Genomic DNA, 23,834 nt, shown 5'->3' with positions numbered 1-23,834 from the left:
GTGAGGGATTTCTTCAGTGGATTGAACTGTTATTTAAGGTGTTTTTGGATTGTTCTGCTGACGAAACACTGCACAAATATATTTCAAAGAAGTTTCAGTAGACAAAAAATCCCCAGGCAACATGAGCTGTGGAAAATTATAAGTGATCTCAGAGCTTTATAAAACTTTTTACAGCAGATGCCATTGAAAACACGGTAAGTCTATCCCTCACAGCCTCGCTTTCATTCCTGTAATGGGGCTGCTCTGAATACGATCTATTGCTGTAAATTTCATTTTCTCTGCTGTATGTGTGTGGGTGGAGCAAGTTGATAGTCTAAGCAGTTAAGTGAAAGATGCTGCTTATGCCGGTGAAATTCTCTGCCTGATTAAGTTTTTCCCCCAATACCGTAGATAAGCAATTGTGCACGGTATGATAATCGTATACCGTGATAAATACTGGTATACCGTTACAACCCTAGTTAAAAATACAAATTTCTCTATATTAATGAGCCCTATTCTGATGTTTCTCATGTGGATGTCTGTAAAAATAAATTTGCATGGCACCTCAGTGATAAAACTCATGCATTTGGATGACGATTTATTGACTTTATTGTAATCCCACGAACCCACTGTTCGCATGGTCAGTCGCATGATTTTCTGCTTTAAACAAAATGTCATATGCTTGGAATAATACGAATAAATTTGTATTTAACTTAATAATAGGAAAATAATGTTCTGTTATTTTATTATTTAAATCTAATTTTTAAAAATAGAAAGCTAGACGCGCCTACGCTATATTTGAAATGGTTTTCTGTCTTGCATTTTATCTCAAAAGGTTGTCATTTTAATATGGAAATAAGCAGAAACAATTGAATGCAGCCTCTTATTTACATGAGGTAAAAATAAAAGCTGGGTGGTTTGTATTTTTAATGTTGTGCATAATAGCCTACACATTTTAAAATTGTATCATATATTGCTGCCACAATAATGACCCATTTCAAATGTTTACGTGCTTTTTTTTTTTCGCTTTCTCCTTTTTGTTCGCTGAGGTGGAGCGGTGATGAAATATTGTTCTTGTAGGCTAAATACTTTCCAGCATTTCAGTAATAAAAGTGTACATCTTTAAAATGCATGCAAATTACGTATGGTGCTCGGCAGTGATCAAAAAGGATTTAAACAGTGAATTTTGAAGTGATCTCTTCTTGTAAACTCAGAGATGTGATTCGGATAAAAAAAAAAATTGGGAAAAAAACAGTAGGTAATTCGGCCGGGGATTTTTACCCAGGTGGTGGGAGAAAAGCCCTGACGTTCTGGATTCGGTCGGCAATAAAATCACCAACTAACCCCTGTAAATGTTGAAAATACCTTACGACCCCATGAGAAACAATCACCACCCGAATAGGGCTATCGATTGTCATTTTTAAGAACCGATATTGATTCTTAAATCCCAAGAACTGATGTTTTAAACATTATTTGTAGTGCGCATATACAATCAGATCTTTTAATCTAAAAAGTGCTTGTATTGTACAATTGCAATTCAGTTTACAGCACCTTCAGAAACTGCAAAAACACACACCTGATGTGCATTCTTCATTCATCATTTGGTAGAAGTGGGATTACATTTTCTAGCTGTATTTTTGTAGAAAAGGTAAAGTGAAAAGTGATCTGAACGCACCCGACGTCATACTTACGACTTCCCAAGAGGACTTGAAAGCCCCATGAATAGCGACCACCTGTTCAGGCAACCCATCACTAACATGAATATGATGGTTCATAAACATGAGGGCCAGTTACTGGGCTTGTCCGACCATTATTACTGTCTGTTAGTTGTTGTCATTAGTCAAAGCTGTTCGATCTACCTTCACGTTCACATTCACCTGTCCTGTTCCTCCTCTTTCTTTTTTCGAACTGTGGATTTCCTCGTAATAAAGAGCATCTGTAAACATGCTCATAAATTTCAATGTTATAAACCCATCATAACATCACTCCACCCTGGCTCAGAAACTCACATTATCAGCGGTTTGGCAGCGGGGTGTGAAGACTATTGGCCCTGAGGGAAACGAAAGAGGACGTGATTACAGCTATTGTGAGTGGCAGCTTTGCTTACTCCCTCAGAGTGTTTTGGGTGTGTAGAGAAGGCAAGAGCGTTCAGGGTTATGCAATGGAGGAGTGATTATGAGACGGCCGTGTGGTGCTCATTTACTGCTCACGGTGTGACCGAGACACCGGGCAACCTGACCGCTGAGGGTGAAGTTGCCATGTGCTGCGCTTTTTTCCTTTCTTTCCTTTACTGTCCACACTTACCATTAAGCTTGTGCTTTTATAAAAACAAAAAATTGTTGCTTTGACAGCATGTTTGAGATGGTATGCTATCAAGACTTTTTTAGTTCACATGCTCATTCTTAGACTGCGAGTCTCAGCGTTTTTTAAATAGTGGTGTTAAGGGAATTACTACTACTACTACTGCTCATACTTAGGGTTAGGCATGCAAATGCAGATACAAATGCTTGGCCAACACATTTTAAATGTGCAGGTGCATGCGTAAATGCGAAGTCTCTCTGGCGATGGTTACAGACCGTTTTTGCAAAAATCCCATCTTCTTCTGTCGGGTGTCTGGGACACATAACGATTAAGGCTGAAAGTAGGGTGAATTTTGGCTGCACCTCATTTACAACCTGAACTTACATTGCTTTGTGGATCAAAGTTCAAGTAATCGTATATTTTAAGAGGCTTATTGATCTTGACACAAAGTCATGCGATTCTGCAGAAGTCTTTTCTGTGATACTTTGATTTGGCGGACAAAAGTTTTTTCAGATGTTTATAACAATGTAATAAGATTTTCTTTTCAAGAATTAAATTTATGTCCTTCATTATCCACCCTGACATTTTTAATTGTATGACCCCAAAAAACATCAAATTGAATTGCATGAGCATCATGTCATTGACACAGACAAAACGGATATATTGGTTGGTAAAGTTAGCTTAAAAGTTTAGTTCACCCAAAAATGAAAATGCAATCATCATATTATGTAATAATAAAAAAGTTGTTTGTCAATGCAATAATTGTCAATGGGGTACTGTGTCATTTTGAACCTCACTGACTTTAATTATGGACAAAAACAGTTCAAAATAAACTACCGTTCAAAAGTTTGTGGTCGGTAAAATGTTTTACACTTTTCTAAAAGAAGTCTTCAGCTCAGCAAGGCTGTTTTTATTTGATCAAAAATACAGTAAAACAGTAATATTGTGAAATATTATCACAATTTAATATAACTGTTTTCTATCTGTTAAAAAATGTAAGTTATTCCTGTGATCAACTCCAGCCTTCAGTGTCACATGATCCTTCAGAAATCATCTGCTCAAGAAACATTTCTGATTATTATCAACATTGAAAACAGTTGTGCTGCTTAATAGTTTAGTGGAAACAATGTGAAATTCTAATAAGTCTTTATTGTAATTTTTGATCATTAATGCATCTTTGCTGAGTAAACTTTTTCAGCAACATTTTTGCCACCTGCAACCTTTCCTTGAGAAGGAATTAATCAAGTGTGAGAGGTGAAAAGAGTCTCTAAGGCTTGCTGTTTTCAGCTTTACTTTCCCTGTCTTGCTGCTTTGCTCATGCACTGTACTTGGCTGGTGTATTAACAGTGCTATTTTTCTTGCCGACTCCTTTTTCAGGTCTTGGTCTGCTGATCCAAACTGTCCAAAACTCCAGTCTTAGTTCTCAACCTTCTAAACCACAGCATCAACAGGGCCCCTGCGTTCCCAGAATCTGAGCTCCACGCGACCCAAACCGACTCGGTTACTCTGAAAAGGCTCTGGAAACTTGAGAACGAAAAACCGGAAGGTAATTCATAAGGCAAAATAGATTTTCCATTCCTCCGGCCTTCCGCATCCATAACCAGACGGAGAGCTGAAGTAGACGGTCTGTTGATTTTGATGACGCGATTGTTGGAGAAATACGGATATCTGGTTGCTTGTGGTTCTCTCAGACATCTGGCTGTCACCTACCCCGAGTGAAGTAAGCACTACCGAAAGAGAGGATTCTGGGATAGGTTCATGCCGCGGTTGCGCCGCTGTATGGAGGTGTAAGGGAGGAGCGGGACTCTTGTGGGACGCTGGTGGAGTTCTGGCTGGTGGAGATCATGGGAAAAGAGCAGGATCTTCTACAAGCGGTCAAGAATGGAGATCTAGCTACTACACAGAAACTGCTGGCCAAGGTCAAAGCCAGCAAAAGCAGTGAGTAACAGTTCATTGCTATTCTAACACAGCTTTTGATGTGTATCCATGAGGGTCTTTGCTTTCACAGCCCCTCGTTGGCAAATAGGGAGCTAAAAGATGGGCTGTGAAACGTTTGAATGTTTCTTCTGATGATCCTGGTTTGATATTCATACACCCATGATTAGGGCTCAAAAACGTTCTTGATATGCATGTATTTGCTCTAAAATGGTCTGCAATGGTAAACTGTTGAACACATTCTGCATGATTTTAACATTTTCTCCATGAATTGCGAGAGATATTATGTAAGATTTTAAAGAGTAGTTTAACCATAATTCTGAAAAATGTCATTATTTATTCACCCTCATGTCCATCCAAACCTGTATGACTTTCTTTCCTCCACAGAAGAAGTTTAGCATTATGTCCATGCTGCTCTTTTTTAATACACTGAAAGTACATCATAGTAGTCAATTTTATTCATAGACTATATTCCGAGTTTTCTTAAGCCATACAATGGCTTCAAGTGAGGAACAGACTGAAATATTTAGGCTACAATGTGCTCAAATTCTCCTGTTTTGTTCCACTGAAGAAATAAGGTCATGCAGGTTTGGAACGATGTAAGTAAATGATGAAAGATTTAAATTTTGGGTTAATTTGCATGCTAATTCATGGTTGAAAGCATGATCAAATTAGCCACAATATTTACTAAATAAGCATGCAATGTGGGGATGTGAAGAACTTTGAATTCAGCGCACGCTTTCTACAGAATTGTTGCAGAATTCATGACAAATAAAGTCATTGGGAAACACATTTGCACATATTTACTTACACTAAGCCCAGTTACACAGGTTTATTTCAGGAAGTCAAAGATCGGGACCTGCTTGTCTGCTCAACAGTGGTGACTGTTGTTTTGGTTAAGTGTATTTCTATGCTCTTTCTAATGATCTAACATGAATGAACTCACTGCCCGGAGAGCCCCATTCATGCCTGTTTTTCCCAGTCCCTCCAGTTGGTCTTTGTTTGAAGTTTATTTTATCTCCTGGTTTGTGTTCTTTAAGAGCAGTGTGATTGGCCTTTGGAACATCTTGCCAACCGGGTCCTGATAACATCAACAGACTCTACTGCGTGTTTGCGCTCTACTTTTATCTCTTTATGGCAACACATTAAGAGAGAGCTGAATGCACTCGACTCCAGCATAAAGAGCCCATGCTCTCTGTGATGTGGTCCAGTCTGTAGAGGGGAAGAGAGACACATGCTCCCCCAATAAGACCTCACAAACTGCCAGGCATCAGAAGAGAAACAGGGTCTTTTCTCTGGGATAACATATAGAGACAGTTGTAAAAGCAATATGCCAATAAAGTCTGTATGTTAAAGTCATTTTACTATGGTAAAGAAGTGTTATTGTGCAAATCAGTCGTTGCATTTTAAATTGAAATGGTATTTTTTTGTAGAAAATAGGGATGCTAACGATTAATCGATGACTAATGATTAACAATTGATTAATTGTCAATAATAATTCAATCGAGAAAATGGATCGATAGTGGATTAAGCAATGTGTGCCTGCTACTCAACCATGAAACATGTAAAGCAGACACGAGGAGAAATGAAGCGAGTGTGTTGAAGTTATGTTTGGGACCATTTTAAGTTAAAAGGCTAGACTTACACCTTTATGACGAATTTGCATTTTGGTGCATCCCTAATTTAATGTATTCTTGCTGAATAAAAGTATTTGGCCTAATTTCTTTAAAGGTGACATTATGCCCCTTTTCACAATGTAATATAAATCTATGGTGTCCCCAGAAAGTGTCCGTAAAATTTCAGCTAAAAAAACAACCCAGATCATTTATTATAGCTTGTCAAATTTGCCCCTTTTTGGGTGTGAGCAAAAACACACAGTTTTTGTGTGTGTCCCTTTAAATGCAAATGAGCTGCTGCTCCCCACTCCCCGTTCAGAAGACGGCCGATCCTTTACACGAGCTTCGGATACTCTGCAATAACAAAACACACGAATAATCTCACTCATCCAAAATCTCAGAAATAACCAGTAGCAGAGTAGCCTTACAGAGAGACTCAGGAAGAGGTACAACTTTTAGACTTAACCTGGACGTTTCTGAATGGTTAGTGGATATACATTTATGTAGTTGTTGTGGAGTTACATTGATTAATCTCATCGACTTGCATGTGCCGTCATGTTCAACTTTTACACAAATTGACACAGTTCCCTGAAGTCTTTATAAGACAGCTGTGAAATTTTTTGGTCAAATAGTGCTCTGTGCAGCCAACGACATGCAGAACAGTTTGCATGCTTTGCTCGAACTTTTACCATTGCGTTAGAACTGTTGTCGCTCGTGAAAACCAAATGCAGAATAAGAGTGATTAAAAAGAGTGATTAAGAGTGATTAATAAGAGTGATATTGTGATTAAGGGGCAGTCAGAAGGGGAGCAAAATCTGATTGGCTATTTTTTAACATGCCAAATTTATTCTCTTTTTTTAACAAAGAGAAAGGCTTACCAAAACAAAGTTACTGGGTTGTCACTTTTCACATTTTCTGTGTTAGTAGATTCACTGGGGACCCGATTATAGCACTTAAACACGTGAAAAGTCAGATTTTGATTATATTTTGCCTTTAAAATAAAGCAGAGTAATCCTAAACTTTTGAAGATTACTGCACTGTATATACACATCATGGATAATTGCTGCCCTGAAAGGAAAATACTCTCATGCGACTTCACACCTGGGGCGACCTTAGCTCTAAATATACCTTTGTACCTTGCAGGTGACCTTTTCACATGTTTGCGAAGGTGCTTGTAATTAACCATTGAAACACAGGGATCTTTGTCTTTTTGAAGATTGTGTCCTCTTGTTGGACAGGTGCCTGTATTTATCTCCGGTAACTTGGCAGTATGTTTGCCTGGGCCTCATGGGAAAGACTAGGTCTAAGAATAGGGCTGGATCCGAAATCACCCCCTAAATCCTCAATCACTATTCCCTACGTTAGTCCACTAATACAGATCATTTGAAGGAGTGAATGAAAACAAAGAGCGAATTCAGACAGCCATTGAGTGTACATCGCCTGTACACTTGTTATTGCAGTGCAATATGGGATTGAATAATTGCACTCAATAACATCCACTATGGTTTCAGACACCACTACAAATGGCTGTCCTCAAATAACACCCTAATTGAGGGTATAGGGGGCGATTTCGGATTCAGCCTTGGGGTTTTTTGTTTTCTCTACACCTTGCCATCTTAACACCTGGTCATCGAGACTTCTACCTTTACAATTGACTGTTGGGTTTTTGTTTGGACTTAAGCTTCAGGATTTGATTTCCAGGGCCAGCGAGAGGCCAGTATGATAACCCAGCACCACCTCAGCTATTCTTTCCCCAAGTGTGTGTAAACACACACAGATAACGCAGTCACTTCAAGGCAGGACAGGGTCACGAGTCGATCTTGTGTATAACCTTCTCTGTTGTCTTTCAGGCCAGAATCAAGGCCCGAGCCATTGTGTGAGTGGCACACAGGCTGAGTAATTGCTCTATAATGTCATCTTTAGTGCGCTAAGGGTCATAAACGCTTTCATACAGTCATTAACGCGCGGCGGGCTTTTGTGGCCCTCATCCTTCAGGCTGGAGAAGACCCGGCCAGCTGACTAGCCTACCCAGCATGCCTCCGCCCCTTCGTTCCCGCCGCTTTGTCTCAGTCCCTCAGGGGCTGCGCCGCAGCCTGTCAGATTACCCACGACCCTTTGTTCCAACTCGCAGCTTTACTAATTCATCACCTTGCGCTTCGCACACGTGCTCACCCAGGCTGCGCAACCCAACAAACATTTAATGCATCCATTGATGATGAACGCATCCGTTGCTCCCCTTGACATCTGCCAGCTCAGGTTTGCTTTCACCCCACTTCAGACTCTCATAAATCCATAAATGAAGACCCAGATGGTGGACAAACAGATTATAGGGTATTATATGAGACCCTTCTTATCATGTCCTGTTCTTATCATGACCCATTTTAGATCTCCATGTTTGTATGTACAGTATGTTGATAAAGTTCTCATGGTGAGTCCGGAGCACGTCCGATATTCGCTGACTTTGGATTTTGTAGGATGGATTTTTTTTCTCTTCTTGACCTTTTGTCTTTCCAATAAGAGATGGAAGTCGGAGGTTTGGGTGGAATTGTGCAGTAATTTGTTTGTGTGTGTTAGTGTGGTAATGTTTTGGGTTAAATCCATGGAGTAATCCTCTATGATTCCAGATTTATGCCAGACGTTTGATCCTCTAAGTCCTGTTGTTTTTAGTTCTGGGATGTTTGTAGGCATAGACATGTTTTTCAAAGGAACAAGATACAACATGATAAAGTGACAAATATTAAGAGTTATCTCTTCCATGTAAATCCAAGTTTTTGTCCCAGCCTGCCGCGACAGGCACACTTTGTCGTTTGGTTTCTACTTTTGCTGCTTCAACCAGAGTGAAATTTCATCTACATCCATCATTTCCTCTTTCAGTCCAGAAAACTGTGTCATAGTGTTGGGTCAGTAGGATTTTTTGTTTAAAAGAAATTAATACGTTTATTCAGCAAGTACACATGAAAATGATCAAAAGTGACAAAGATATTTATAATGTTACAAAAGCATGCATGATGATTATCGACAATTTTGTACATGCATCAACAACGAAGTGTCATTTACAGTCTTTAAAGATTGAGTGTTGAGTTTCTAAATGCTTCTTGAACTTCTATGGTTTCTTGCTCTCGGCACCAAGTAATTTGCCACACAAAGCACATTGTGGTCGGCACAAAGCATGTTTATCCTCGTTGCTGAGAATGTACTCAGATTAAGTACCATTGTGAAGTATTTAATTAACTGGATTATCCAAATATAGGCATTACCTCATGGTTATTTGACATATAAACCAATTTTCTTTTTAAGTTCCTCAGAGTTTTTTAATTACAGAATAAGATTTTGGTCATACCACCCACCACTAACCTCCAGCACCTTGGATTCAGGGTGCAGAAGTTCCCCATCAGTGTTTTCTCTTGTTTAAAACTCGAATGTGGTTTTGACCTCAAAGAGCCGGCGGTGGTGGTTGTTTCTCAGTTTGTATTGACGCCGCTCAACATCAGAATCACAGATGATTTCATTTGATCCTCTGAAAGAGCCACTGCGGTGGTTTTTCATTCATTAGTTAGTGGTTTAACTGCATGTTAATGATGCTCCTTAATATCAAGCAACCCCCATCACAACTAGTGAAAAAAACTAGGGGAAACTAATGAGATTTTCTCCTTTTGGTTGGGGGGTTGGGGCATATTGAAGGGGACGTGTTAAAACCCTTTTTGACAGACTGTGAAATTCTGTCTCTGTTTGGTGGTTGTCTGTCGAGTCTGACACTTGCCTGCTAAATGTTTAATTGGCTCGCTAAAGAGAAACGTCCTGAGAGCATGTCAGGTGCTGTTCAGAAGATGAGAAATATTCCTATGCAAGGCTATAAGGCATCTGTTGTCACCTGAATTATCTCTGATAATTTCAGCCAAACAGCCATATATATGAATATATATAATATATAGCCTATGATGTGATGCTAAAGAAACTATGGAAGCTTGTTTCCGCCACAGAATAAAAAATAAAGAAAGTAATTGCGAATTTTTACCTCACAATTCTGACTTTTTTTTCTCTGAATGGCATGATATAAACTTTATAAATCTCTTTTTCCCTCAGAAATGGACTTTATAACTCGCAATAGTGAGTTTATATCTCACTATTCTGAAAAAATAACTCGCAATTGTGAGAAAAAAAGTCGCAATTATCTTTTTAAACGTTTTATTCCGCTGCGGAAACAAGCCTCCTTTAAGAAACGCTTTTTTTCAATGTGAAAACAGTTGTGCTACTTAATTTTTTTTGGGAAACCGTGATAATTTTTTTCAGGATTATTCAATTAATAGACTGTTCAAAGTCTCACTGTCACATTTGATCAATTTAATGTGTCTTTGCTAAATAAAAGTATTCATTTCTTAACAAAATCTTACTGACCTTATACTTTTCAATTGTAGTGTGTATCTTAAATATTTGATATAGACCACATAGATTTATTGACAATACCACTTTTTTTTTTAAAATATATTTTAGTTTTCTGAGAATATCAGAAAAAACACAAAAAAGTGACTCTCCACATGAAATGTGTCTGTTAGAGGCCTGAAACACATTCGTATTACATTCTGAGAGTAGTAAACCATCTGAACACTTGATTGGTTGTAATCATCCTGTTTGTGTATGTGCGCGTGCATTTGACCCATGCACTGTTTATTTTCTGTCACGGTCTTATCTCCTTATCCTGCATTTGTTGTGTCCATCAGACTCGCAGATGCAGTCTTTAGTGTGTCACAGAATAGCTTTGAGATTACGGCAATTATTCTCTGCCTATGAATGCGCATTCAAACGTTATCTTCCTGACACAGAGGACTTGTGCTGAGAAAAGTACTACAGTCTTGCCTGAGGCCAGAATAATTCTGAATAAACCACAGAACAGTCCCTCAAATGCCGCTTTGCTGTCATTTAGCGTACATGCACAAGTAGCCTGAAGTATCCCTGCTTAAGCCGGGGTTTTTTGGCTGTATTTAGGGATGGAAAGTTACTATAAGTGCACACAGCTTTTAGTAAAACCCCAACAGAGCTTCATAACACTGAAGTCAATTAATGCTTAAGCCCCGTCACATACGACCAGTGACTACGCCACGTTTCTTTTCCACACAGGAATGCGGGAGCAGAATCTGGTAGTATGTGGAAAATAGGTCAATATTACCTCAGAACACTGTATGCAGTGACTTATGAGCCACAGCTGCCTTGAGCTGGAGCTTAATAGTGTTTCACAGATACTTTTCTGGCACTCTTCCTTCTCCGAGCATGCCAACCATTGTCCAGGCTTCGACATAACACTCCGAACTTTGAATGAGGGGAAAAAAATGCACAAGAATAGGAGAGATGATGTCAGCTAGAGGGAATGTACGCCCCACAGCGCTCTCTGTGTCCTCTAATAGGGTTTGAATGAGTGCGTTCAACAGGTACTGCAAGACTCTCTGTGCGGAGACACAATACTAGTGTACAACACAATACTAGTGTACCAAGTGTGTTTTTGGGTTTGTACTTTGGCCTGTCATTTATTCAACCGATTCATTAAAAAATGTTGAATCATTTCGGAACGAAATAGAGACATATTAACCGCTCTGTTGTGGCTTTATTTGGAAATATTTTTGTTGGCAAAATAGAGCAAAAACAGACAATATTGGGTCTAAAAAAATACTTTTTTGTTACCCTCTGGTGCTCTTCGCATGGCGGCCAAAAATGACTGAAATCTGTTTTTTTTCTTATTTAAATGAAAGTAATGTGCTATATTTTAGTTTGATAGTGTTTTTTATTTAATATTTTGTATTTTTAGGGGATTTTATGGTACTACATTATATTTACGCAGTAGTTTACAATCCATTTATTCACGTTTTGAGCATAGACCTGAAAATAAAATGCTTTGGAGCACAGACTTGATTTCTTAGAAAAGTTTGATCTCTTGAAGACGACACTTGGCAAATTATTTGTTTTGTTTTTTAGTTACAGAAGTTTATGTTTATTACTATGAAAAATGCACAAAAATACTATTTAAAATTTTTATATGAAATATATATTTTCAAAAACATGTTATACTCTAAAACTACAAGAAAATAAATGCCATAAATCTAAACAAAGTGTGTTCCACATTTGAGCTTGATATCTCCAAAAAATGAGCTTTCAGTCAGATTTTGTTTGGACACAGTACCAAATGTTTCCACTAGATTAAATTAGTCTACCATTAATTTCCAGTGGGTCATTTTTGACCACGAGGAGCAAAAGTGTGACTATTTTTTTCAGGAGCATTAATTTAACCTTTTCGAATCATGTCCATGATTTTTTTGTGTGTACACATAGCAAGTGCCAAAACCTTTACCAAGTTTCATACCATTCAGACGAAGTTAAAAAAAATATTAAAAACCAAACTTTACATTTTTCAGTCAAAAATGACGAAGAGCACCAGAGGGTTGAACTTCTGCGTAAAACCAATATCACATTTGCCATCATGCTGCTGCATGGCGTGTTTGTTTGTTTTTTGCAAAGTAAGTGACATACTCGATATTGTCAGCTTCCATATCGTTAAAACAACAATTACAATATATTATCGTCAATGATACATAATGCACATCCCTCATGATAATGGCGATATCAGGGTTAGATGGTTTTATTTTCTCATAATATACAATGCAAATCACTTAATTTCTCAAAGAGTCTAAAATAACTTGCTTGAAGATCCTGTCTCTCTAAACCCCCTCCTTTCCGCGAGTTGAGCACAGTCTGTTGTGATTGGTATACTCTGCTCTGATTGGTCAGATGACCCAGTCTGTTGTGATTGGTATACTCTGCTCTGATTGGTCAGATGGCTAAGTCTGTTGTGATTGGTCTACTCTGCTTTGATTGGTCAGATGGCTAAGTCTGTTGTGATTGGTCTACTCTGCTCTGATTGGTCAGATGGCCCAGTTTGTTGTGATTGGTCTACTCTGCTTTGATTGGTCAGATGGTTAAGTCTGTTGTGATTGGTCTACTCTGCTCTGATTGGTCAGATGACCCAGTCTGTTGTGACTGGTCTACTCTGCTCTGATTGGTCAGATGACCCAGTCTGTTGTGATTGGTCTACTCTGCTCTGATTGGTCAGATGGTTCAGTCTGTTGTGATTGGTCGACTCTGCTCTGATTGGTCAGATGACCCAGTCTGTTTTGATTGGTCTACTCTGCTCTGATTGGTTAAATGACTCAGTCTGTTGTGATTGGTCTACTCTGCTCTGATTGGTCAGATGGTTCAGTCTGTTGTGATTGGTCGACTCTGCTCTGATTAGTCAGATGACCCAGTCTGTTGTGATTGGTCTTCTCTGCTCTGATTGGTCAGATGGCTAAGTCTGTTGTGATTGGTCGACTCTGCTCTGATTGGTCAGATGACCCAGTTTGTTTTGATTGGTCTACTCTGCTCTGATTGGTCAGATGACCCAGTCTGTTGTGATTGGTCTACTCTGCTCTGATTGGTCAGATGGCTAAGTCTGTTGTGATTGGTCGACTCTGCTCTGATTGGTCAGATGACCCAGTCTGTTTTGATTGGTCTACTCTGCTCTGATTGGTTAAATGACTCAGTCTGTTGTGATTGGTCTACTCTGCTCTGATTGGTCAGATGGTTCAGTCTGTTGTGATTGGTCTACTCTGCTCTGATTGGTCAGATGACCCAGTCTGTTGTGACTGGTCTACTCTGCTCTGATTGGTCAGATGACCCAGTCTGTTGTGATTGGTCTACTCTGCTCTGATTGGTCAGATGGTTCAGTCTGTTGTGATTGGTCGACTCTGCTCTGATTGGTCAGATGACCCAGTCTGTTTTGATTGGTCTACTCTGCTCTGATTGGTTAAATGACTCAGTCTGTTGTGATTGGTCGACTCTGCTCTGATTAGTCAGATGACCCAGTCTGTTGTGATTGGTCTACTCTGCTCTGATTGGTCAGATGGCTAAGTCTGTTGTGATTGGTCGACTCTGCTCTGATTGGTCAGATGACCCAGTTTGTTTTGATTGGTCTACTCTGCTCTGATTGGTTAAATGACTCAGTCTGTTGTGATTGGTCTACTCTGCTCTGATTGGTCAGATGGTTCAGTCTGTGGTGATTGGTCGACTCTGCTCTGATTAGTCAGATGACCCAGTCTGTTGTGATTGGTCTACTCTGCTCTGATTGGTCAGATGGCTAAGTCTGTTGTGATTGGTCTACTCTGCTCTGATTGGTCAGTTGGCTAAGTCTGTTGTGATTGGTCTACTCTGCTCTGATTGGTCAGATGGCCCAGTCTGTTGTGATTGGTCTACTCTGCTCTGATTGGTCAGATGACCCAGTCTGTTGTGATTGGTCTACTCTGCTCTGATTGGTCAGATGACCCAGTCTGTTGTGATTGGTCTACTCTGCTCTGATTGGTCAGATGACCCAGTCTGTTGTGATTGGTCTATTCTGCTCTGATTGGTCAGATGACCCAGTCTGTTGTGATTGGTCTACTCTGCTCTGATTGGTCAGATGACCCAGTCTGTTGTAGGGGTGTAACGGTACACAAAAATCACGGTTCGGTACGTACCTCGGTTTTAAAGTCACGGTTCGGTTTATTTTCGGTACAGTAAGGGAAAGAAATGCAAACATTAAACTGCAGGTTGTTTATTACTATAAACTTTTTTTAACAAGTTGTTTACACTTTTTTAAACACTTTTTAATAAAATATAATAAAATAGATATAAAATAAAAAAAGAATAAGAAATAAAATACTGCTGCAAAGTTCTCCACTAAATAAAACACTCTCAGTCTCAAACCAATATCACATAATAAAATATAATGAAAAATATAAATAAATAACTATGATTACAGTGCAGGAACAGAAAATAGCCCTATATTAAAATAATATTAAACAAATATATTAATGTATTATTATTTTTCAATAATCAATCAACATAATCAATTTAAGATTTTTTTTTCCACTTTTTTAATAATTATCAAAATAAAATATAGTCCAAAGCTATAGTACAAAGCTATTATTACCAGAGCATGTGATCAGAGCAGGTCATTTTACCATTGTTGCCAGCATGACTATACCAGCTCAGCAAACAGAAATCTAAAGTTACTCCTGAGAAATTTCACCTTATTTGAGCGGACTTTGCTTTTTCAGTGCGTGATCGGTACATGATTGGAGTGTTTGGGCCGTTAACGACAGAGCAGAACGCGCAGCGCAAACACGGACTCGAACATTGAGCAGAGAGCGCAGCGGGTCGTCGACGACACACGCGCGCGTGCGCGCGCGCGCACGCCACGGAACGGAGAGTGCGGCGGCGCACACGAAGCGGAAAAGCTTTTTTTCGGTCTGCAGTCTATTTCATTGTTACAGTGACGACGGGTAAAACACTGGTAATACCAGAGAATGTCTAATAGGAAAAAACATTAGAATCAGCTGCAGGGCGGGATTTGCGCTGAACGCGGAGACTTCCGCCACTTAATATGTCCGTGTGGAAACACGAAAATGTACCTATGTTCCGCACACAAAATATTGCATTCAGTCATTCGGTACACACGTGCACCGAACCGAAAGCCCTGTACCGAAACGGTTCGGTACGAATACACGTACCGTTACACCCCTAGTCTGTTGTGATTGGTCTACTCTGCTCTGATTGGTCAGATGGCTAAGTCTGTTGTGATTGGTCTACTCTGATCTGATTGGTCAGATGGCTAAGTCTGTTGTGATTGGCCTACTCTGCTCTGATTGGTCAGATGGCTCAGTTTGTTGTGATTGGTCTGCTTTGCTCTGATTGGTCAGATGGCTCAGTCTGTTGTGATTGGTCTACTCTGCTCTGATTGGTCAGATGGCTCAGTTTGTTGTGATTGGTCTACTCTGCTCTGATTGGTCAGATGGCTAAGTCTGTTGTGATTGGTCTACTCTGCTCTGATTGGTCAGATGACCCAGTCTGTTTTGATTGGTCTATTCTGCTCTGATTGGTTAAATGACTCAGTCTGTTGTGATTGGTGTACTCTGCTCTGATTGGTCAGATGGTTCAGTCTGTTGTGATTGGTCGACTCTGCTCTGATTAGTCAGATGACCCAGTCTGGGCTATATATACATAGCAATCTATGAGCAGATTGAGCACATATGAGCACACGCATCCAAAGAAAAACAGGAACACAGGAAAACTAAACAGAACATAATCCTTACAATTTACTAAAGATAGATATATTTTAATTTAACAAAAATGTGTGTACAGTCCTTCGAAAAATATCTGTATGTTTAGTCTGCTTTCCTGGAAGAGAAAATTTATATCTATGCCAAGGTTTTTTTTCTTTTTTTTTTTTTACTTCAAGAACTACTAATTTATAGATGACCTAAAAGCTAATAGATGTGGACTAAAATCCACAAAATACCGATTAAGTTTTTATGAGCTCTCTAATGTATTTTAACGGGAGAAATGGAAATGCTCCAGCTCTTTTCATATGGAGATGAACGGACGTGAGCCAAAGCACAGATATGGCAGGAGAAGCGCTCTGCTGTTAATCTGTCACCTTATCTCTTGTAGCGCCTGCGTATCTCAGACGGATACGGTCAATCACATGCCAGCAGCACGTGATCTCTGTGCAATAGAGCGGATTCTGGGTAAACCGATGAAAGTTTGGGATAGGAGGAAAAAAGCCATTCTGAACAAAGCGTGGGGTGTGAATTTCCTTTTCATCATGAGAACAAAATGCATTCCTTTTTGTGTGTGTGTGTGTGTGTGTGTGGTGTTGAATAACAGTTTTAGCTGCTGTATGCATTCTAAAGAAAAACACTTTTTTGGCCAAGAAATTGGTACTAAAATATTTTATATTTTTGTTTTAAAAAGTGAATCGTGTGAAAACGGATCAGATCACTTTTCAGCCCAAAATCAAAAGAAAGAAGAGAAAAAACTTCTTGTTCCTTTAATGCTTCTTATTACTTTAATACGTTTTTTTTTTTTTTTTCATTTAAATCAGCACAAATTAAAGGAAGTGCAACGTATACTATCAGAATGTACAGTGTAAATATCTTTATAATCAGATTTAATCTCTTTTTTGTGTTACAGTAATGGGAAATTAGTCATTTAGCTTTGCTGAAAATGTGCTTATTTGTCATGAAAATGTCAAAAAATATGCTTTTTTTGGTCACTTTTTGATATTTCTAGAAACTAAAAATACATTTGACAGCTGTATGCTACACAATTTACGAACAGTGAAGCTTATGTAAAAGGGAGTGTGACGTAATGGCGGAAACTCTGATTTGCTTATTTGGATGAACAAATTACTGTACACCCATTATTACACCCTTGATGAAGACAATTAAAGGGATAGTTCACCCAAAAATGAAAATTTGTCATCATTTACTCACCCTCATGTTTTTCCAAACCTGTATGAGTTTCTTTCGTCTGTTGAACACAAAAGAAGATATTTTAAAGAATGTTGGTAATCAAACAGTTGAGGGTAGCCATTGACTTCCATAGTAGGAAAAAAAAAATACAATGGAAGTCAATGGCTACCATCAACTGTTTGATTACCAACATTCTTCAAAAAATCTCATACAGATTTGGAACAACATGAGGGTGAGTAAGTGATGATAACATTTTCATTTTTGGGTGAACTATCCCTTTAAACTCATGGAAGACTGAAGCAGCAATAAGCAAACTGTTAGTCAAGTTGGATAAAAGTCTTAGCTAAATGACTACTAGCAGAACATGCTTAGTAAACCACCTCTGCATCAACACACACATCAACATACCACATACTCAGCAGTTTTGATTGGTCTCTTCCTCCATCATCATCATCCTCATCATTATGTCATCACCTGTGCTTAAGTGACACTTTGAATGTTCTGCTGAGTCAACAAACCGTGAGAGAAGCCACACAGAAACAGGCCTGCCATGGTGTTGCAGCTGCTCAGCACTGGAGCTGTGACTCTCTTCTATTTGCCTTGTCCACGTGTATCACACACACCCACATTCAGAGCGCGGATCATTTGCATGCTACGCAGCCTCTGATATGAGGCTTTGCATTCTACCTTATTACCACTAAAAAATGGTTTCAAAACTTAAAGCGGTGGCTGTAAGTGAGGACTGCCTCAAAATGGTAATTTTGGCCAACATGATTTGAGGGATTGAATCACACTTCTCTTTCAGAAATACCACAATTCTTGACAGCACACAGAATTTAAAACCATTTGTAGCTCCAGCTAATTGAAGATACATTATTTCGCTCAATTCTTTGCAGTCATAAATCTGATCTTAGATTAATTGTTTTCTCTAGACAAATACAATAAATGTTTCAGATTCAAGATCAATGACTTAATGTGGAGCGCTGCATGAATATGAGGGTTATTTCCAGGTTATTCTCACATGCCTCCAATGCAGTTGTCCAGATCCTCTGGTTGTAGTGGGAAAACCCATGACTGAAACAGATGTTTCCCTCTTGTTGAATAATCTCCACCTCTTCTGTTGTTGCTTTTGAGACATAATAGGAAGCAGCAGGAGGAAATTACGGCTTGTTTTAATCCTAGTTGAAATGCATTCCCCTTGTGGCCACTGGCACAACCTTGCACCTGTGATCTGGATGGTGGTTTGGGCCATTACAAATATTAATGAAAAGCATAGCTTTTCCGCCAGTCTAAAATTCTTTATTCAAAGTGTTGATTCAGAAAAGCAGCTGTAACTCTTTCACGTAATTTAGTATGACAGCATCTTATTTTTCTCTGTCTTGACAGGCTGCACTTTACATTTATGGTTTGTTTTATTACTAGCTTCATAACCTGTTTGCACTTTACTCATCAAATTGTAGTTTTGGAGCTCTTGCACACTTATAATTAAGGCGGCCTCTTGTCATAAAGCAGTTGAGAAGTTTTTTTTCTCTCTTTTGGAATAGCGAGAAAATTTCCTTGAGTCTGCTATTTCTTCATCAGATGTTATGGGTCTACTTTTGAGACGTGCAGAAACACCTCATCAGCAGCCCCAAACTTTTTTTTTTCCAATTTTTCCGTTCTGATTTTTTGGGGAAATCTGCGTAATGGATTTAACCATGGCACATTGTGTTAAATGAAGTGACAGTAAATTACAATGACAAAGCACCCTGAAGTCATTCATTTTTTTTTTTTAAATGAGATTATTGTGTATCTTTCTGATACCTGGATCGAGTTTCTTCACAGGAGATCAATCCAAATTAAATTCAAACGATTCAATCAAGGTCCAAATATGACAGAAAAACACAATAAAGCAACTTGCACTTTGATGCTTCAAAATGTTCATAAAGAGAACGTAAAACTAATCCATATGAATTGAGCGCTTCAAGCAGGTTTGGTTGAGCTTCTGTTTATGTTCGCTGACCAATGTAAATATGTGAATAATAGACTAAATTAAATCTGTTTATCATATAAAGTGAAGAAGCATTGGTTCTTGCTGAAGCTCAAACGTGATGCATAACACGAGAAAGAACCTCATTGGTTCTTGCTGAAGCTCAAACGTGCTGCGTAACAGGAGGATGAATCTCATTGGTTCTTGCTGAAGCTCAAACGTGATGCATAACACGAGAATGAACCTCATTGGTTCTTGCTGAAGCTCAAACGTGCTGCGTAACAGGAGGATGAATCTCATTGGTTCTTGCTGAAGCTCAAACGTGATGCATAACACGAGAATGAACCTCATTGGTTCTCGCACATCAAGAGAACATGCTTGAACTTCCGTTTCCCACAACCGATGTGTGAGTTGATGAAAGTTTATATGTGAATAAAAGTGTAAATTAAATCTGTTCATCATATAAAGTGAACGTGTCTCTTCAGAAAATTTGGACTATATGGATTAGTTTTACGATCTCTTTATGAACTTTTTGAAGCATCAAAATGGTAGTTACGTAGACTGTCTATAGAGGGACAGAATTGTCTCAGATTTCTCAGAAGTTCAAAAAGATCTTCATTTGTGTTCTGAAGATGAACAAAAGCCTTGCAGGTTTGGAACAACATGATGGTGAGTAATTAATGACAGAATTGTAACTTTTGGGTGAACTATCCCTTAATATCCTATCCTAACCCTAACCCTTATAATACAAAGTATCATTTTAATACAATATATTTTTCCAAAATTACATTTAAATAGGGCTGTCAACTTTAGTCGTTTAGTCGACTAATCGGTCGATGCCGTCTTGGTCGACTGACAATCTCATTGGTCGACCAATCGCATAATTATTATTTTAATTTTTTTTTCACCAATAAAGAAATTTTCATTGATTTACTCCTTGATATTTATTCCTTTATAAGCAGTTATATATTACTGTATTATAAATATAATTAGCCTATGTTTTATCCCCAACTTTAAATGCTTTAATTTAGGCTATTTTGTAACAGCTCCACAGTTTAGCGCACCACGTAGAACACTCGGGAACCGCACCTGTGGCTGGCTGCACTGCTGCTTCGCGCTCAGTAAGGAATATAGGTAGTAATCTCTATGTGTCTGTCTGTCCGTTTGCATTTTGATTATTTCGAGAACCGTTCATCCAATCGACTTCACAAGGGAGTGCAGTGTCGCATTTGGTGCAATATAGACAGACACGCGAGACACGACACGTTCAGAATTAATAGTAAACTACAGAACAGCGTGAGCGGGAAGCGGCGCACCTCACGCGAGCAGGGCTTATATTCTCCGAGAACGGACACTGCACTAGTGATATAAAACGCACACAGTCTGTTAACTTAAGCAATACTTTTAAGGTAGTCTAATATTTTTCTGACTAACAAATTACTGACACAGTAAAGGGTAGATTTAAATAAAGAAAACGAAATTTAAATAAAGAAAAGCGAAAATTAAATAAAGAAAAAAATGAAATTTAAATACAGAAAAGATGAAATTTAAATAAAGAAAAACGAAATTTAAATAAAGAAAAACGAAATTTAAATAAAAAAACGAAATTTAAATACAGAAAAAGTGAAATTTAAATAAAGAAAAAATAAATTTAAATAAAGAAAAACGAAATTTAAATAGGCCTAAAGAAAAAGCTCTAGCCAGAGAACACTCCCGTTGCTGGAACACTCAGGTGTCGGTTCTATTTCTAGCATGCACGCGTTTTCCGCGTGGCTCGAGCCGCGCCTGAGACGTGTGTCTCACACAGGCAGTGTGCAAACTCCAACCTGTTAACATGGGAGTCGACATAAAAACAGACACAGACTCTCACGCCACACAGCCAGTGTGTCGCCGGCCTTATTCAAGCGTGAATGAGAACCGTTTCGCGGGGGTGAGTAAATCCCAGGTGTCAATAAAAATAAAAAAAAACGTTTTTTCATTGTTGTTTTATAAATGCTCTATGACAATTGTTTATATAAATGTTCAATCAAAATGCAAAACATCGCGTCTTTTTTTTTTTTAGTCGACTAATCATTGTGCAGGACAGGACTTTGGTCGACTAAGCATTTCTTTGGTTGACTACAGCCCTACATTTAAATAGTATTTTGTGAAGTGACCGTGGAGGCTGCAACATGTGTGACATAGCCGTGCGCACTTACTGGACCGTCCCATTCTAGCATTTAATGCTGAGGAGGACTCTGGACTATGAAGGACACAGCCTCACTAGGATGCAGCCTTCTTTTTGAGAAGCACCTTTATTTAGCACACCAGATTCAGATCATCAGCTTGTTTGGAGAGAGCACCACGAACTGCACTGTGAATGTGTCAGATAAGAGAGACACTGCTGTGCAGTGGTTCCCCAAGACCAGGACTGGAAACCACTGCTCTACTACACTTAAAGAAGCAATGTGTGAACAATATGTGAAGAGCAGGGAATGTGAATGACAGGCATTCCAGTTTGAAAATTGGCGTTCAGCTTGTACATATTTGCAGAGGACCTGCTCATCAGTGATTTTACAGTTGTTTAAGTTGTCTCTCTGCTCTCCCCAGTGGCCGGCCCCACAGCTGCCGGGCCCCATCATTTGGCACGGAGATGAAAGCGTCTCACACTCTGCTCTGTCCTCTGTGACACGGCCTGACCACAGTGCAGTCACAGACGTGCCCATTAACTGCACCGCTAGCCCTGTGACAGCACGACTCCGCTGACACAACAGACTCCCAGAGACTGAGACCGAGCTGAGAAATCTGTCATGCACGCAGTCTGCAAACCCACGGACTTCTATTACTGATTTATTAGTATGAGATTGCTTCCTCTGTCTCTAGAGATCGTTTTGTTTTATCTGACTTTAAAGGAAAACCAGGATTGGTTTCTTCAGGACATAAAATCATGGAATGTGTTTGGTTTGGATATGCATAGCCTTCCAGAGGCCACAGATCCAGGCCTTGGCAGCGGCAGACTGCCACAGTCTCTCTATAGAATGGCAGCGCTCTTTGAAACGTTTTGTGATTTGATGCCATTTCAAAAATGCAGTCTTGTGTTTAAAGTTGAAGGCGTGGCAAAAACCGAAAGTGAATTCTATTACTTTCCTCGTGCATTTAGGACTAGCTCTCACGAATGGCTTTTGGTGAAATTGGATGCTGCAGCTGTACATTTTATCTAATATTCTGAAAGGTCTTAGCTTGAAACCAAATTGAATCATTGCAAATTACTCTGGCATTTTCGTTAAAGTGGTTTGTAACAATGTAAGAGACTTCATTGAGACTAGGATTGGGCCGAACTTTGAGTGTGCTGAAGGAACACAGTCGTCTTTCACTTTTCCAGTTTAAGAGAATGATCAAACGTTGAACTTTTACATTTTGTTGAAAAAGGCCAACGGTCATTTGATTTGTTTGTTTTTGCATTGGTTTGTCACCATGGAATGAGTTTGAACACTCTCCCACAAAAGCAGTTGGAACTTATTGTTTCCCAAGCTTAAGACTGTGGTGTTAAAACTAATCTTGTGCTCAACCTTTGCCCTCTGACTCCTGAGATTAACTCCAACTAACATTTACTGACCCTTTTAGGGGACGTCGCAGCCCTGTTCCGAACTCCTCTTCTGCTGTGGATGAAATGACCCTAATCCTTCAAAACTTACAATATGAAAGCCAAGATGGAAGTTTTCTCTTCTCCTCAATAATCTAGTGAATGGATTTTCTTTCCACATTCAGAGCCCTGTTTTATTTCTTGACATTTAACCTTTTGAGGCTCTTGGGGCCGATTGCACCAGCTGTGCGCAAGCTACTATTTGGCTCAGCTGTGGTGGAAATGGACTCACCAATATATTAACGAAATTGTATTTAAATGACTAATTATATTTCATGACTATTTATGCATCGTATTTCAATGGAAATGTAATTTTACCAATTAAAGCTTTTCTCAATTTCTGTTCTTAAATTTGATGGCTGCTTATTGTATAGATAAAGATAAAAGTCATTATGTGACTACAAATTACTTAAAACCCACTAGCTAAGTTCTACCTTTAGAAAACAAATGGTGGAACCAAATTAAGAACGGAGCTGAGTTTGTTACAAACTAACTAATAGTTAGTAGTAGCCCTAGCATGAACTGTCTTTCCAGTTTAAAGAAGGCAGCTTTTCTCCAACTTTTTTTCAGAGAACTCTGATGAATGTGTTTAAAGGGAGAGCTCTGCGGGGTGTTTGAGTTGGCTGCATGCGTGACCACATGTGCCTCTGGGCCCATCTGCAACGATTATTTATTTACACGCTGTGATGCTTAACCCCGAGCAGGCAAGGGCATCCCAAACCTCAGCAATAGCAGGACAGGACGAACTCTGTGCGTTCCCTGCTTCTCTTTAAACTTGACGCTAATCCATCCGCCGTACCTCCCTCAGTCATACTCTGAGCCCGCTTGATTCTTCCCAGACGTCACTGTTGACATTCTCAAGGCTCCAGAGTCAAGAAAAATGAGCCGCTGCCTCCTAAAATTACTTTTTTGTAGTTGGCAAATTACAGAATAACACTAAATAGATGGTGGTTAAGAGGTAGTGTCATCTAGGGGTGACACGAAATTACTAGGCTTAGGGTTATGTTTGTGCTGTACAAAACAGTGGAAGTAACCAACAAACAGCTTCTTACCAAATGAAATATGTCAAAATAAAGTGTAGACACAAAGTTTTCCTGACT

At 39.1% G+C, this 23,834-nt stretch overlaps 1 protein-coding gene across 4 annotated transcripts in view; it reads left to right on the top strand.

The window, feature by feature from the left end:
• LOC307160100 (CASK interacting protein 2) overlaps nt 1-23,834 on the top strand; it is a 68,823-nt gene that overhangs the window by 2,632 nt on the left and 42,357 nt on the right. For all 4 annotated transcript variants that reach the window (XM_079873948.1, XM_079873947.1, XM_079873946.1 and 1 more), the window contains exon 2: nt 3,658-4,218. In XM_079873948.1, coding sequence (XP_079730074.1) covers nt 4,125-4,218 — 94 coding nt within the window. In that variant the 5' untranslated portion in view covers nt 3,658-4,124. The remainder of the gene's footprint in view (nt 1-3,657; nt 4,219-23,834) is intronic.

This window comes from Squalius cephalus (assembly GCF_949319135.1).
Source record: "Squalius cephalus genome assembly, chromosome: 1".
Taxonomy (NCBI): domain Eukaryota; kingdom Metazoa; phylum Chordata; class Actinopteri; order Cypriniformes; family Leuciscidae; genus Squalius; species Squalius cephalus.
Note: the sequence above shows the minus strand (reverse complement) of the source record. Positions and strands in the feature narration are given on the sequence as shown.